Here is a 15,655-nt window from a genome sequence, read left to right as displayed (position 1 = left end):
TCAGCCTATAGTACAGTCTTTTTAATACTGGGTTGATTATATAGATTGACTTCCAGCCTTTTTTATTTTCACTTCTGTGTAATATCTGATGAAACCTCCCTTCCCACCACTCCAGCCTGAGCCATTGCTCAGCTCCAGTTGTTTGCCTTTTTAATGTCATTCTGAACACCATCACATGAGGACAGGAATGAAAAAGTGTGTGTTAGGAGACTTTCAAAGTGATGTGTAAAATAAAAGGTAGTGGCTTTTAAAGATCTTAGTCAACCAGTATAAAAATGAGTTTTAAAATCTTCGTACGATTTAGGTATTTTTTGTATTTCAAAATCTGTATCTCTTTACATGTTATAATGCTGCTAAACATAAAAATTTATATTCTGTTTCTCTGTTGAGCATTTTATTACTAGCATTTTTGAAGAATAGCTAAGTTCTTTTTGTATTTTGCTGTGCCAGTTTTACTTAGGACTTTATTTGTGTGTGTTTCAATACTGAATCTTCCTACATGATTATGATGATAGGAACAGCTGCTGAACCCCTGTGATAGGCATCTGCAGGGCCCTTCATAACATTCTTTTTTCATTTGATTTTCACACCAGCCATGTGAGGTAGCTATTATTCCCTCTTTTGTAGATGAGAAAGCTGAAAACTATGGGAAGTATCTTATTTTTAAGTTTTTTTTTTTTTTTTTCTAATTTTGAAGTCATATTCACACAATTGTTAAGTGATGAAACTGAGATTTGAGGCGAGGACTGTCCCCCTATAAAGCTTTGTTCTTGATAGTCTACCACACTGCTTTACCAAAGTAGCTAAGATAAAGGCTTACTTAAATAAACTCTCAGTTAAACATCAAAAGCTGTGAAGAATAAAATACATTAACACAAGGGTTGTTACTGCAGTGGAACATTAAATTTTATTTTACTCTTCCTGATAGTCAGGACAAGAAGAGAAACTTGATGAAATATGTAATCTTTATTTGGTTAGCAAGTATACCAATTTTCCCCTGTGTCTAAACTCTAAATTCTTGTTGATCTTTGAGCATCTATACTAGTGACATTGTGTGACATAAAGGATGATGATTTGATAATTTGACAACCAAAATAAAACTGTACTTTCACATGTCTGCTTCTTGTGTCAAATACATAGCATTCTTTTTTCCATTAACAACGTAACTTGGCAAAGGTGGTTTTGTTGGGGAAAATGGGTTAAAGCTAGTAAATACATAGTTTCACTGTCTTAAATTTTGATACATTAACAGTTAACTAAACTATATGCCATTGATGGATTCCAAGTCCTCAGTGGCCACAAGGTTTTAGAAATTGGGTGTGATTAGGCTGTGGGAATTTTTTTATTGCTAAATTTCAGCCTGTTTTTTTCTAGTAATAATATGAAAGCTGTCCAAAAAGTCTACGTAACATACTTCTTATAAAATTACTAGAGTTCTTAAACTAATACTTGTTGATCAATTTTGATCAAGTCTTTGAGACTACTATTCTTGAAAACGTTGGGGCAGGTTCAAGGGATCATTGTTTTCTTTGTTCTTCTCATCCCACTCCTTGCCCAGTTCAGTCCATTAGCAACTTCTGTTAATCCTACTTCCAAATTCTTTCTTGAATCCTCTCCCTTTTTCCTCATCATTGCTACCACCCTGGCTGGCTGCCCCAGTTGTTCTTCTACACGACAGTGACTCTCCTCACTGGCCTTGTGCTTCTACTCTGCTCCTGTCCACTGCATTCTCCAGATAGCAGCAAGACTGACCTGGAAACATGTGTGGAATCATCTCATTCTCTCTGTATCCTTAGTAGCTTCCCATTGTACTTAAAACCAGATCTGAATTCCTTATACTGGCCTTACAGGCCTATGTGATGTGCTCCCTGCCAGACTTCCCAAACACAGTTTATGCTCCCCACCCACCAGACACTTGCAGGGCCATATCACACACTGCTTCCTGGTTCTGGATCAGGTTCTTCCTCCAGCCCTGCCGTTAGTGCTACACCACTTCAGGGTCTCTGTTTCAGTGTTCTCGAGGAGTCTTGCCTGACCACCCTAAATTGGGCTGTTTCTGTTATTCTTCCTTTTGTGTCCTTAATAGCATTTGTCACCAGTTGTAATTATTTTGTTTGGTTGTTTTTGGTTTGTATCCACTAAAATGTAAGCTCTATGGAGCAAGGACCATGTCTGGCTTGTTCACTACTATATCTTCAGTGCTTATCAGTAGTATTTAGCAGGTATTCAATAAATGTTTACTGAATAAATGAGGTAGGGAGCCAAGTTGGCAAGAGGACATGGTATATCTGTTGGTAACTTTTGGTTTTAGCATGAAAAAGAATGTGCTTTCATCAAAAAGAACACATGGTCAGATGGACCTAAACATTACCCAGAGTTTGGTCACATAGGAGAAACTTGGAGAATAATTCTGAGCCATTTATTTATCATAAGAATTCCAGGGACTCTGTGTCTTTTTGGTGGGCATAATTTGCCTTTAACTTATTTAGCTAATTTGAATCATATTGATAATGTGACTGTGTGATGGTTCAGTCATATGCTGAGGTTTCTACTCCAGAGACAGCTTGCTACCTTAATTTACAAGTATAATTCATCCACATGAAAATCTGTGGATTTTGTTCTGAAACTGTACCTTAATTTCTATCAAATAGTTGTTGGTTCATCAGAATTTGTGGTTCCACTGAGGTGAATGGAGAGTGCTAATCCTGAACAGCCAGGGCTATGAGTGGGCCTACTAGGGTATCTTCATGGACATGTTTTCCCTGGTAACTTGCTGAGCAGACCTGCTGTATAGAGTTATCTGATTATCAACATGTAAGACTTAAATTGTCTGCTAAAGATGGTGTTGTCTTAGTTGGAGAATTCTTTATGACAGACATTTTATACCAAAACTAGTTTGTTTCTTAAAGCCATTTCTATCAGTTTATGGTTTTTCTGCTAACTGGGATATGCGGGGGACTCATCTAGAAAATCTTAAGAGCAGATCAGATCTTTCAGAATGAGTTATAAATAAAGAAGGGTTTAAAACACAGCCTTGATTCCTGCAGCATTATTATTATTATTATTATTTTTTATTTTTTTTGGTCTTTTTCATGACCGGCACTCAGCCAGTGAGTGCACCGGCCAGTCCTATATAGGATCCGAACCCGCGGCGGGAGCGTCGCCGCGCTCCCAGCGCCGCACTCTCCCGAGTGCGCCACGGGCTCGGCCCCCTGCAGCATTATTAAAATGCCCATTCCTTTTGAGAAACACTGAGCTGAAGTTTTGGCTTCCTGTGTAAATCATCCTTCTTCCTAGTGTATAAGTATTTTTTTGATAATGTTGAAATATTTTGAAAACTTAATGTTTAAATACCATTTCAGATATCTTATTTTCCGTCATCACATAGTAAATGTCCTCCTAATTAAACTCAAGCTAATAAAGTTATTTAATCGAAAGAACTAATTCATTATATTTAATAATCTGAAGCGTTGGTAAGGCCTACCATCAGCTTAGGTTACTGAAGTTGTAGGTGAAGTCATAGGATTTCTAGGTTTTAGGGGGATTCATTCCTTAGGCCTGGTTCTATAAAACAGGATGGCCATCCCTTGAAGAAAGACTCAAAAGTTGTGAAATGAAAATCTCTTGGTGCTATACTGGCAGTTTCCAACTTAGGAAAGAAGGGGTTGTTAAACCAAGGAATGCATTTCCCCATTTCCCCAGAAACACTGTAAATGGTAGTTACTGGGGACAGCACCCCTGCAATTCCCTTCTCTAAACCCACCAGCCCTGGAAGTAAGAATGGAAGATTAGAATAAGAAAACTACATCAACCTGCATGATAAGGAGTCAGGAGCTTTGGAATGTACTCTTTCCTCTGTCACCCATTCTGTGTCATTATGTCATTTGACCTCTCAGGCTCTCAGATTACTCATCTGTAAAATGAATGGATTGGGCAAGATCATTTCCAAGGTTCCTCTGTGCTCTGATGTCATGTGATTGGGATTTTCTGATCCCTAGGTCAGTATCTGGTCAGGGATTTGGATGGCAGAGTGGTGTAGGTGGTCAAGAACTTACTACTTAAGACCTCTGCATATTTTTATGAGTTACTCACCAGTTTAAATTGGATAATAGCAATTGCGCACTCTCCCAAGAATTTCTGATATGGTAGGAAAGCATTTTCAGTTTTATAACAGAGCTCATTGAAAAAAATCTTATTCCATAGACCTTTTGACATCATTCTTTCTGTTTTTTAAGCACTTCATTATTTTCTGGTACAAAAACATGTTCCAGGTTTATTTTATAATGTCCCAGCCTTGGAGTTAGCCAGTTTCCAGAGGAGTCCTGGTTCCATTAAGGGGAATGGGCTTTGGCGTGCCCTTGCAAAGTGGTGTTTTCCTGCTTTTCGTGGGCAGAGCTAGGAAACGTATGGTTTTCTGAAGTTGTGTAGTACCTCTAGTTCCAGTTCACCACCACGGGGCTCTTTTTCTCCTTCCCACATTTTAGGTTTGTATATTCCTTCTCCCACGGTGTGAGTTATGACTCCCAGCAACATCAGTGTGCTTACTCATTTTATTGTGCTTAGTGCTACAGTACATACAAAATACTTTCAGAAGTTTCACCAACACTACTACCAGCAACAATCCTACTACATAGAATTCTTGGTGCCTTTGCAATTCTCTTTACCTTAAAAATATATCCTACTGAAGATTTAAATCCATGTACTCTTAAAGAAGTTACCTTCTGTTACAGTTTGTCTTAGTATTCCTCCCTTCCTTCCTCTTTTACAGAGTAGGCACTCAATGTTTGTTTGCTGAGAGGTAGTCTGTGCCCTTCTTTGAGCCGTTCCTGTCCAATAGTACTTTCTTTCCTAAGTTAAAAACTTTTAAATTTATTTTTATTGAAGCATAATTGATCATACATATTTGTGGGGTACAAAGTTGACTACCAATAGTTGTGTATAATATGTGATTCTAAGTTAAATTGATTAGCACTTCTACAGGAGTTAAGTATAATTAATCTACCAAAAGTACTAATGGTTTGAAGAAACAATCATATATGTATAAATATATAAATAAAATATATAGTATGATATGTGTAATTTTATATAAAAATAAGTATATAAATAAAATAAGTTGTATATTTATCAAGCTCTAATATATAAAATCCCTGGATATTAAGTTCATTTTATACATACGTGTTCATGTAAAATAAGACCATGGCCAGAGTAGTCCAAATGTATTTATCAATGATTAAAAAATCTAAAATCCTTTGAAAGTAACTTTTTGTATTTTTATTACAGGTAAATTGGGATATTCACATTGTACAGAAACAGAGGTAAGAGAAATTCTCAAATATTTCTTAGTAAAGCAGCTTTGCAATCCTGTTTAGACTAACTTAAGTACTGAACTATCTCACTACAGGTACTTGGCCTTCTGATAAGGATATGTTGAGAACAGGTATATATCCTCTATATTTAGGAAAAGTAAAATGTGAAGAAAAACCTTGTCCATATTTTTTTTAACGTCAGGGTGTGTTATAAAGAATACTTTAGTCATAGTTTTAAAAACTTTCTGAATTATTTGTGGAATTGAGGTAGCTAAGATCCAGAACCCTTAATAACAATTAGTTTAGGCTCTTTTTTTTTTTTTTTTTTTGTCTTTTTCGTGACCGGCACTCAGCCAGTGAGTGCACCGGCCAGTCCTATATAGGATCCGAACCCGCGGCGGGAGCGTCGCCGCGCTGCCAGCGCAGCACTCTACCAAGTGCGCCACGGGCTCGGCCCATAACAATTAGTTTAAATTCAATGTTTTTTTTTTTCATAATTCAATATAGTGTGTCATAATAAAGATATCACTTAAATGTGTTTGATTCCCGTGGAGCTGCCTTTAGTATAGGGAAAAATAGGGACTTAGAAATTGTGTTTTAGTGAGCTTAATAATTAATTAAATGCTTTGTTATTTACACAGATAGGTTTATTATTTTTTAGTTAATTTAATTTTATTCAAAATTCTGATTGTGGAATTTAAGGAGTTTCTGTGTGATTCCATGTGTTCCTTGCAGGAATGTATATCAGGGATAACACTGAAATGCTAGGGCAGCATATATGTGTGGTATTCTTTTCAGTAGCAGTTGTATCATCCTTAGATTGGGGGTATTAGGTATTTTGTTAATGACAATCCTAAATAAAGGATTTAGGAAGTTATATTTCTAATTTATATTACATCTACATATTGATGTAGTTTTTAGTAAATTTTCACTAGTGTGTAAAGTAAAATGCACAGCTGGCCAGTTAGCTCATTTGGTTAGAGCGCTGCCTTGTAGCACCAAGGTCCAGGATCCCCATACTGCTCAGCTGCCAAAAATAAAAATAAAAATAAAATAAAGTAAAATGTAAGCTTCCTAAGGGATTATGTTGTGTAATAAAGAAGCAAAAATAATTTATCCTTTTTTGCATTTAGTTCATTTTTGTATTTTCTATTCAACTTTGAAAGTAGAGATAATTATTTCCAAATTAGTTTTAAAAATAGGCAAGAATTTAATATTTTTATATTGCTAGAATTTTTTTTTTCTTTTTTGACAGCTGGCCAGTAAGGAGATCTGAGCCCTCGATCTTGGTGTTAGGCAATGATCTGTCCAACTGAGCTAACCGGCCAGCCTTATTGCTAGAATTTTTGATGTACTGTTCAACATGATATATAGGAGTGGGTTTTGATTTGAGTCAGAAGATGTATGTTTTATCTTGTGGTTTCTGGGTGTGCATCTTTCTAGCTATGCAATTTTGAACAAGTAAATTTTGCATTCAGAACTTTGTCTTCTTATCTATAAAATGCTAATAATAATCCCTGTTAACCTCATAGGGTTGTGAAATTTTAAAGATATAATATATGTAAAAATGTTTCATAAACCGTAAAGGCACTATTGTAAATTAAGATGATACAAATATGAGGGTACTTCAAAAAGTTCATGGAAAAAGTCATATTATCTTTTTTTTTTTTTTTTTTTTGGCGACTGTCCAGTAAGGGAATTGAAACCTTTGATTTTGGTGTCATCAGCATTGTGTTATCTTTCAATTCAGTTTTTCCATGAAAATAAATCACAAGAAAATAAAAAGTTCAATCTGATATTTAATTTAAAAAATAGGTTCAGGGAATTTTCTATGGATAATCAGTGGTTTACCTCTGGGGAGGAGATTGTGATTGTGGATTGTCATTTATCTATATTGTTTGAATTAAAAAAAAATAAGGATGTCTCTGAGAATTACTTTGGTTATTAAAAGAATAAAAAGGAGGGCTGGTAACGCAGTACAGGCAGTGGGAATTACTTTTTCAAGAAGTTTGGTGACATAAGTAAACGAGGAGAAAGTGTAAACGGGAATTTTTTTGTCGTTTTGTTTTTTAGGTTAGGGAAGACAGTGTATTTGAAGGGTGGTAATGGTGGTGAGGGGACCATAAGAGATTGAAACAGAAAGTCGAGGTTCGAGAGTGGATATCCATGAAGCAGAGCAGGAACTTGTGGGAGAAGCTGCTTGCCCAGAGCAGTGCTTCTCAGAACCAAGCGTGGTCTAGGGCTCTGGGGGCCCTGAGACCCTTCCAGGAGATCTGCAAGGTCAAAACTGTTTTCAAAGCATTACTAAAACACTAAAACGTCGTTTGCCTTTTTACTTTCATTCTCTATGAGCGAACCATGGAGATTTTGGAGGCTGCAGGACTTCGTGATGATGACTGTCAGACTGCAGAAGCAGACATGAGATCTGACTTATTGAGCTTGATATTAAAGAGTTTTGCAAAAATGTAAAACAGTACCACCCTTCTCACTTATTTTTTAATATAGGGGTTTTTCCATAAAAATGTTATTTATATTAACATGTAATAGGTTTAAGTGAATTAATAAATATTTTTAAAATTCCTCTGTTCTAATTTCTAATACAGTAAATGTTGATGAGATTATATATAGCCCACATAAGCCAAAGCTGCTCAGAAATTTTCTAGAGTGTAAAGGGGTTCTAAGACCAGTTTTGAGAGCTGCTGGCTGGAGCAAGGAAGGCAGAGGATCTTCCTCCTGAGAAGCGGAATGGTAGATGGAGTGGGAACTGCAGAGTCCTCCTAAGGGAGGCCGGCGCAAGTCCGGGGACCCTCGTCCCCGGGGTCTTTCCTGAAGGGAGGCCCTGCTGGGTCAGAAAGGGACTGCGAGAGCCTCTCTGGGCTCTGCATTTATTTCTTGATGAGGAGTGATCACGGTGCCTTGTGTGAAGAAGGCGGTGCCTTGTGTGAAGAAGGCGCCGCCCGTGGAGTTCCTGCTGGCGGCACGTCCACATGGACAGCCCGGAGGTGAGTGGCCGTGTAGGGGCTGCGAGGGGCGGGCGGTCCAGCCCTGCAGAATGCGCGAGGGTGGGGGGGTGCTGCCTCAGGTTCCGTTCCGGGGATGGCTTGGCGCGAAGGCAGAGCACTTAGCAAGTCGCCTGGCGTAGTGGCCTAGCTCACCATTATCCTTACTTGGGAAGTGTAAGGTTTCCTGGAGAAGGAGGGTCCTATGTCGTCGTGAGCAGGGTTCAGCCGTGCGAGGGAAAACAGATATATCTAGGGCTTTAGGACTTCATCAAGTCATGTAGTTGAAATAGAGAACTTGGAAGTGTTCAACTATTTTAATTTTAATAGTTTTTGTAGTACATAAAAACCGTGTTGTAAATTATTTTCTAGTTTTACTTATAATTCTGTTTTTAATACTTTTTCTATATTCATAAAAAACAAACTAAAATTATGAGTTCAGAGAAAGAAGGACCATGCATAGGCATTTGATCAACTTTTACCTGATCTTTTACTTCCAGATTAGCTAATGTTTCTCAGAATCAAGTATTTTACCTTACGTCTCATTATTTAGAAAATGTTTTAATGTACTCGATGATACTAGTATTTTCCAGCATTTGAACTCATGACGGGAAGTCTTTCATATGATTTGTTTTAAAGGACATGCACCTTTTTTTTTTTTACTTAATTTTTCCCTACAAGTTTTTTTCTACTTTTTGAAGGTAAAATTAATTCCATTGTTAACCATCCCCACAATCAAGTTCCTTTGTCCCCCAAGCCCCCTCCCCCTTCCATTTCTCCCCCTCCTTCCAGCTTCTGACAATCGTAGATCTGTATGTTGTCCTATAGTTTTGAGAAGGACAAGTAATTTTAAACAGTGCGTAACCTATACTTCTCTCTTCCTAGGATGGCTCACAGCTCAGGCTAGTAACTTATAAACAATTGAATGACTAACCTATACTTGTGGGTATTTGCCTATCAGGAAAACAGTTCCAATCCAGATTAAGGGTAGCTTTTACCCCCTTTTTATAAGTTTTTTATACTGCCATTATTTAAATAATTTTGTGGCTTATAATCTTATTTTTGAAGAATATTGAAAAGTACTTAAAAATACTAAAACATGACTGATTTGAATGTTCAAGTATTTTAATTGAGGCTTTTTGTTTTTAGCTTTCTAAATTTCACTGCATTCCTGTCTTCTATTAACCACCACTAATTATGTAGTACTAAAAAGGCCCTTTCTCTTTGGCAGGAAGGAAGGTTAAATGAATAACTAGAACAATCCTACTGTTTCCTTGGTGGATTAGCTATATTTTAAGTGAAATAGGTTAAAATATTATATAAAGTTAAATTAAGTTTTATCATTACTTTGTGGGGGTTTTTTTGGTGGCTGGCCAGTGTGGGGATCCAAACCCTTGACCTTGGTGTTACAAGGCAGCACTTTAATTATCATTACTTTAATCTTAATAGGGCTGATTTGTAAAAATTGTAACATAGCAGAAAAATTTAATCTTTACTATAGGAAACTTATTAAAAAGATTCATTTTGCATCCTAGAAGTAGAGTTCATATATATTGTGTATAAATACTTATTCTCTTTCATTTCTACATGCATCTGTAAAAAGTACTTTAGAGCTTACTTTATGTTAGGTTCTGTTAATAGATATTAATTTAATCTTTGTAACGAATTTGTGAAGTAGATACTATTATTATTTGTATTTTAGAGATGAGAACTAAAGTGTATAGAGGTTAAGTAACTTGCTGAAGCCCATATAGCCAGTAAGTTGCAGAATCACTCTTCTTTTTTTTTTTCCTCCAGTAAAAAATAAGCTTTGTTTATTCTCACAAAGTCTTTTAAATAAGAGAGTTTGCCCTTGGTTAAAAGCTGTCTTAAAAATTAGAAGATGCTTTTGGGTATTGTTACCGGACAATGGGGGTCCATTCCTCCGAGAGCACAGTCAAGACCAGGGTAAAAGGGAAAGGCTTTATTACTTGCAAGTAAAGAGAACACTGGGGATGACTCCCAAAACAGTGTCTTTCCAAACAAGAGACAGGAGTCATCTTATATAGCCAAAGTTCCCGCTTGACTTCCAGCCCAGGTCCTCACTCAGGTCCTCTTATGTGAAAAAAGGTTACAAGCTTGTTCAATTTGGAATGGTTCACTGTGGGACATAGTTCACTGGTCAGTCCTGAAGCCAAATTTGCATTTGGACCTGGGAAAGAATATGGCCTTCGGGCATCAGTGGGATCTCAGGTAGTCTTCACACAGGCTAAACCCTGAGCCCTCAGCTAGTATGGGTTGCAGTCCATGGGTGGCAAATTGAGACTTCCTGCCATGGCTGACCCATGACATGAAACAGGGACAGGTAGGCGTGGAGATCCCAGCTCCTCCTCAGGAGATTCACCAGAGTTCATCTCTGGGGCCCATATTTCAGTTTCAGCTGATATGTTTTGAGGGCAGTCTAGTATTTCATGGCTCGTACAACTCAGTTTCAGAGGCTATGAAGTCCAAAATCCAAGGAACACATCTGGTGTAGGCCTTGGTGGTGGTGACCGTGATACAGGGGTCTCACATGGCAGAATGGTGGAGCACAGATGGAGCCAGAATCACTTCCCTGTGTTTGTCTTTATCCAGCATGTATTTATCTGTAGTGTAAGGCATCTACATAATGCTGGTAATTAATTTAGTGTCTCATTTGGACCAATGAAATGGTTGTGTGTCTCCTTACTCTGTATATGCCTCTTACCTATGACTAGTTGAGTTCTTTGCATTATGTAGCCAGGGACTGTGCTCCTGCTAGGTGTAACCTGAGTGAAGGTGTAAATGCAGTCCACAAATCTTCAACACCATAGGTTATGTGAGTACAGGGTCTGTACTGTAGCAATTTGTGAGTCTAATTCAAAATTATTTGGAACAATTCAAGGATTGTTCTATGTATTTGAACCTCCAGGGAAATTAGACTTAGAATTGGTATGCTTTGGGGGGAAACCAAAGATTTTGAAAATGAACTAAGAAATACCTAAGAGTTATTGTCTTGGACTTACTCTGTTCTGGTTATGTAGTTTCTGACCCAAACTGGTATATATGAAAAAATTTCTTATTTTCTAAGCAGCCTAAAATAAACTGCTAATGGAAGTACCTGGGGTTTGCTGCTTTAATGCAGAGTATAACATTAAAAAATGTTCATTTTATCTCTAGCTAAATCAACCCACTACACTTGATCTCACCTCTGGCTCCTTTAGGTGACCATTGGATGCATATTGCTTCTTTTAATTGACAATGGGATAGCCCTTAGTTAATTTCAAAAGTAACTAAAAAATTGAACCAGAAAGAAGTATGCAATATTTTTTACAAAAGTATTTGCATGTGTGCACAACTTTAGCTGCACAAATGAAGCTTTTTTATATGACTATGAAAATAGTATTTGGTACCAAGCTAATTAAATCTTGGAATAGCTAGCAGAAACAAAAAGGCAGTTACTATTGAATCTGCACTATTGCAGAAGGTTTTGTCTGATTTTGAACTTTCCTTTAAGGGTTTATAAATGGAATTGCGTGACAGGAAGTTAAAATGATGATATAGGTTGTCGAAGATGATTGGAAGAATGAACTCCATTAACTGCTGGTAACAATAGCATTTTCTCCTTGGCCAGCAGGCTGAGAGAAATGGAAAGGAATGCTCACATTCTACTTCCATTTTGGGGGTCTTTTTGGATGAAAGGCCCCCGATATGCCAGAATTCATATGGCTATTTGATTAATAATAACTCACAGACTAGAAATTGGTTTTTGTGTCCTTAGTGAAAATCATATCTACGTGTGAGCTGCTATTTCTGAATGTCAGTTTTAGTGGAGGTTGGCAGTAATATTAATGGTATGATAGACTACACTTAGATTTCATGTATCATTAGACATGAACTGGAGCATTATGATAGTTACTTGGCACATTTGAAATTTATCCCTCCTTACCCCACCCAGATAGCATTTATTACTAAAATGCTCAACATCACTAATCATCAGGGAAATGCAAATCAAAACCACTTTGAGGTATCACCTCACCCCAGTGAGACTGGCTATTATAAAAAAGACAGAGAATTTAACAAATGCTGACGAGAGAGAAGAGGACCCCTCCTGCACTGTTGGTGGGACTGTAAATTAGTACAGCCATTATGGAGAACAGTATGGAGGTTCCTTAAACAGCTACAGATAGAACTTCCATATGACCCAGCAGTCCTACTCCTGGAGATATATCCACAGGATTGGAAAAACATCAGGTCAAAGGGATACATGCACTCTCATGTTTATTGCAGCTCTATTTACAATAGCTAGGCGATGGAACCAACCTAAATGTCCATCATTGGATGACTAGATAAGGAAGTTATGGTATATATACACAATGGAATACTACTCAGCCATAAAAAAGAATGAAATTTTACGATTTGCAACAACATGGATGAGCCTGGAGACAATTATCCTAAGTGAAACAACCCAGGTACAGAAAGAGAAATACCGCATGTTCTCATTCATAGCTAGGAGCTGAATCCATGAATAAACAAATGAACAATAAAGAGAGACAGAAAGAAACAGTAATCACGGTAATACATTGCATTTTTAGAAAACTGGAAGTGGAAGGGGGGAGCGGGAGGGTAGCTGTTGAGGAATTGGTCAATGAACACTAAGCATGATTACATATTGTAATGATGAATAAGCTAACTCTACTGATCTGACCACCACACATTCTACACAATTATTGAAAATCAACATTGTACCCCACATGTATGTATAATAAAAAATATTTTTTCTGTGTTGCTAGAGTATTGTCTTTGTAAAACAAACAAATAGAATTATTGGTTTATCAGTAATCTTATTCAGCAGTGTAACATGAACATGAATGTTAACATGAATATGAATGTTAACATGAATATGAATATATCAAACAAGCTTAGGTTCTGTTGTCTTATTAATTTATCAAACAAGCTCAGGTTCTCTTGTCGTATTCAGCAGTGTAACATGTTACACTGTGACATGTGTGAGTGCATGGTTGGAGGTAGAGAAATGCATCTTATTCCATTACATTTGTAAATAGTTGAAATCATGTTAAAAAGGCTGTGCTGCCCAGCCTCTCCATTTTGCACTGGAGATCATACTGATTTTGTGACTGGTAGTCTCAGTTCTTTTTTTTTTTTTTTAGCACTAGCTGAGTTCTGTTTCTTTCTCCTGTGGCAGCCCCCATATTTCATTGTCCAGATCAGAAAGAAAAGGTAGGATGCAAGGACATCTTTCTGGGGATGACATAAAACAAACACCTGTAGGCTCTTGCCCTAACTTGGTATATGCTTTGGACACAGATATTTTCTCTTTAGAGGCAACAGTACACATTTCCTTAAACTGTAATTTATGTAAATTTTGTTGTTTTCAACTTGGAATTTTATTTTTTCTTTCTGCATAGTTAATAAAATTAGGTAGTTGATACCAAGGTAATAAAAAGGAGCAAAGGCAATCATCATTTGCATTATTTCATACTTTTCTTATTAAGTTATTTTCAAATATATTATTCTGTTACTAAGTATTTTATACCTCACTGCTTGTTAGTTTGGGCTAGCCATACTTCAAGTGCTCTGTACCTACATTTGGTTAAAGGAATAGGGGGAAGGGGAAATAGAAATGTTTAAGAAATAAGAAATTTGAAGGGACCAGAAAAGTTTTAGTTCTGAATTATCTTCAAAAAATCATGAGGCTCAGTGGGGAATTGGGAGGAACATACTGAGGGGCTTGGCTAAAGGCTAGTCAAAGAGTAAATGAATATTGTCAGGTACATGGGATAGATTCTAGGTAGGCACTGGGGAGAGAGATTTACTAGAATAACTCTGCTAAGGAAGAAAATGGATTTCAGTGGCACATTAGTCGGAGGCTTGATTACTAAGTCCTTGAAGAAACTACAGAAGACAAGATTTAAAAAAAAAAACCACAAAACTGCTAACAAACATTTTTTGAGTACCTGCTGCATCCAGGAGCTCTTCTAGGATTTAGGATACACCAGTGAACAAAGTAGACAAAAATCTCTGCCCTCAAATCTTTGTAGTATAGTAGGGGAGACAGACAACAGTTATGACGTAAATAAACTATAGTACATTAAAAGGTGCTAATGCTCTGGAGAAAAGTAAAACAGGGACCAGTGATGGGGGTCATGGTGGTGGTAGTGATGATGGTGGATTTGCAATTTTTAGTAAGGTTATAACAGAGCAAAGTCTTACAGGAGGTAAGGGAGCCAGCAAAAAAACCTGAGAAGTAGTGACCAGAAAGGGAGGAGGGAAACTATGTGAGGGTTTTGTCCAGGAAGCCAAGTAAGTAAAGTATCTCAGGGAAGAGGAAGTGATCAACTGTGTGAAATATTGCTTGACAGGTCAAGTAAGAAGAGAACTAAGAATTGATTATTGTTTGACAACATGGTGGTTCTTGACAAGCAGGCTGATGGAATAGTGTTGGGACAAAAGTCCTATTTTGGGTTTTGGAGAGGAGAGAGAAATCAAGACAGTGAATTTAGGCAAGTTATTGAGGCATTTTTCTGTAAAGGTTGGGTTTATTAGATATCAATTGCTATTTAACAAATTACTCTAAAACTTAGAGTGCCTTAAAACAACATTTACTGTCTCACAGTTTCTGTGGGTCAGGAATTTAGGGATGGCTTAGCTGGGTGGTTCTGGCTCAGTGTTTCTCATTAGGTTTTAGTCAAAACATTGGCCAGGGCTACAGTTGTCTGAAGGGTTGACCAGGACTGGAGGATCTGTTTCCAAGGTGGCTTACTTTACCTGGTGGTTGACAGGAGAGCTCAGTTTCCCACTACGTAGTCGTCTTCACCATAGGCCTGCTTAAGTCCCCTCACCATATGGCAGCTGGCTTCTTGCAGAGAGAGTGATAGAAGCTGCAATGTCTTTTATGACCTGGCCTTGGAAGTCACATTCCATCACTCCAGCTGTATTCTGTTGATCACGTGGACACAGTGTGGGTGAGGACTGCATAAGAGTGTGAATACCAAGAAGGTGGGGATTGTTAGGGGCCATCTTGGACGCTGGCTAAACCAGGGAGCAGGGAATTTGAGATAGTAGCTAGAGAGGAAAGTGGGATCTTAGAGAGTTTTTTTTTTTTTCTTTCTTTTAATTTTTTTAATCAATGGAAGAAGTAACAACATATTTGTGTGTTGATCCAGTAATGATCCAGTATAGAAGGGAGAATTGTTGATGCAGAAGAGAGAGCAGAGACTTGCTGGAGTGTTATCATTGACTTGGTGAGAGGAGACGGTATATGGAGCATCAGTGAAGGAACTAGGAATTGGTTAATTTCCTAGGACAGTTAATTTAGGGTGGCAGGAGGAA

General features: G+C 37.5%; 1 protein-coding gene across 4 annotated transcripts in view; it reads left to right on the top strand.

The window, feature by feature from the left end:
• Nucleotides 1-15,655, top strand: part of SPIRE1 (spire type actin nucleation factor 1) — a 221,806-nt gene that overhangs the window by 16,803 nt on the left and 189,348 nt on the right. For all 4 annotated transcript variants that reach the window (XR_010021477.1, XM_063076765.1, XM_063076764.1 and 1 more), the window contains exon 2: nt 5,281-5,315. Coding sequence is in view for 3 of the 4 variants with exons in the window: in XM_063076765.1 (XP_062932835.1) it covers nt 5,281-5,315 (35 nt within the window). In the remaining variant the exon portion in view is untranslated. The remainder of the gene's footprint in view (nt 1-5,280; nt 5,316-15,655) is intronic.

This window comes from Cynocephalus volans, chromosome 13 (genome assembly GCF_027409185.1).
Source record: "Cynocephalus volans isolate mCynVol1 chromosome 13, mCynVol1.pri, whole genome shotgun sequence".
Taxonomy (NCBI): Eukaryota; Metazoa; Chordata; class Mammalia; order Dermoptera; family Cynocephalidae; genus Cynocephalus; species Cynocephalus volans.
This window is presented reverse-complemented; position numbering and strand designations above follow the sequence as displayed.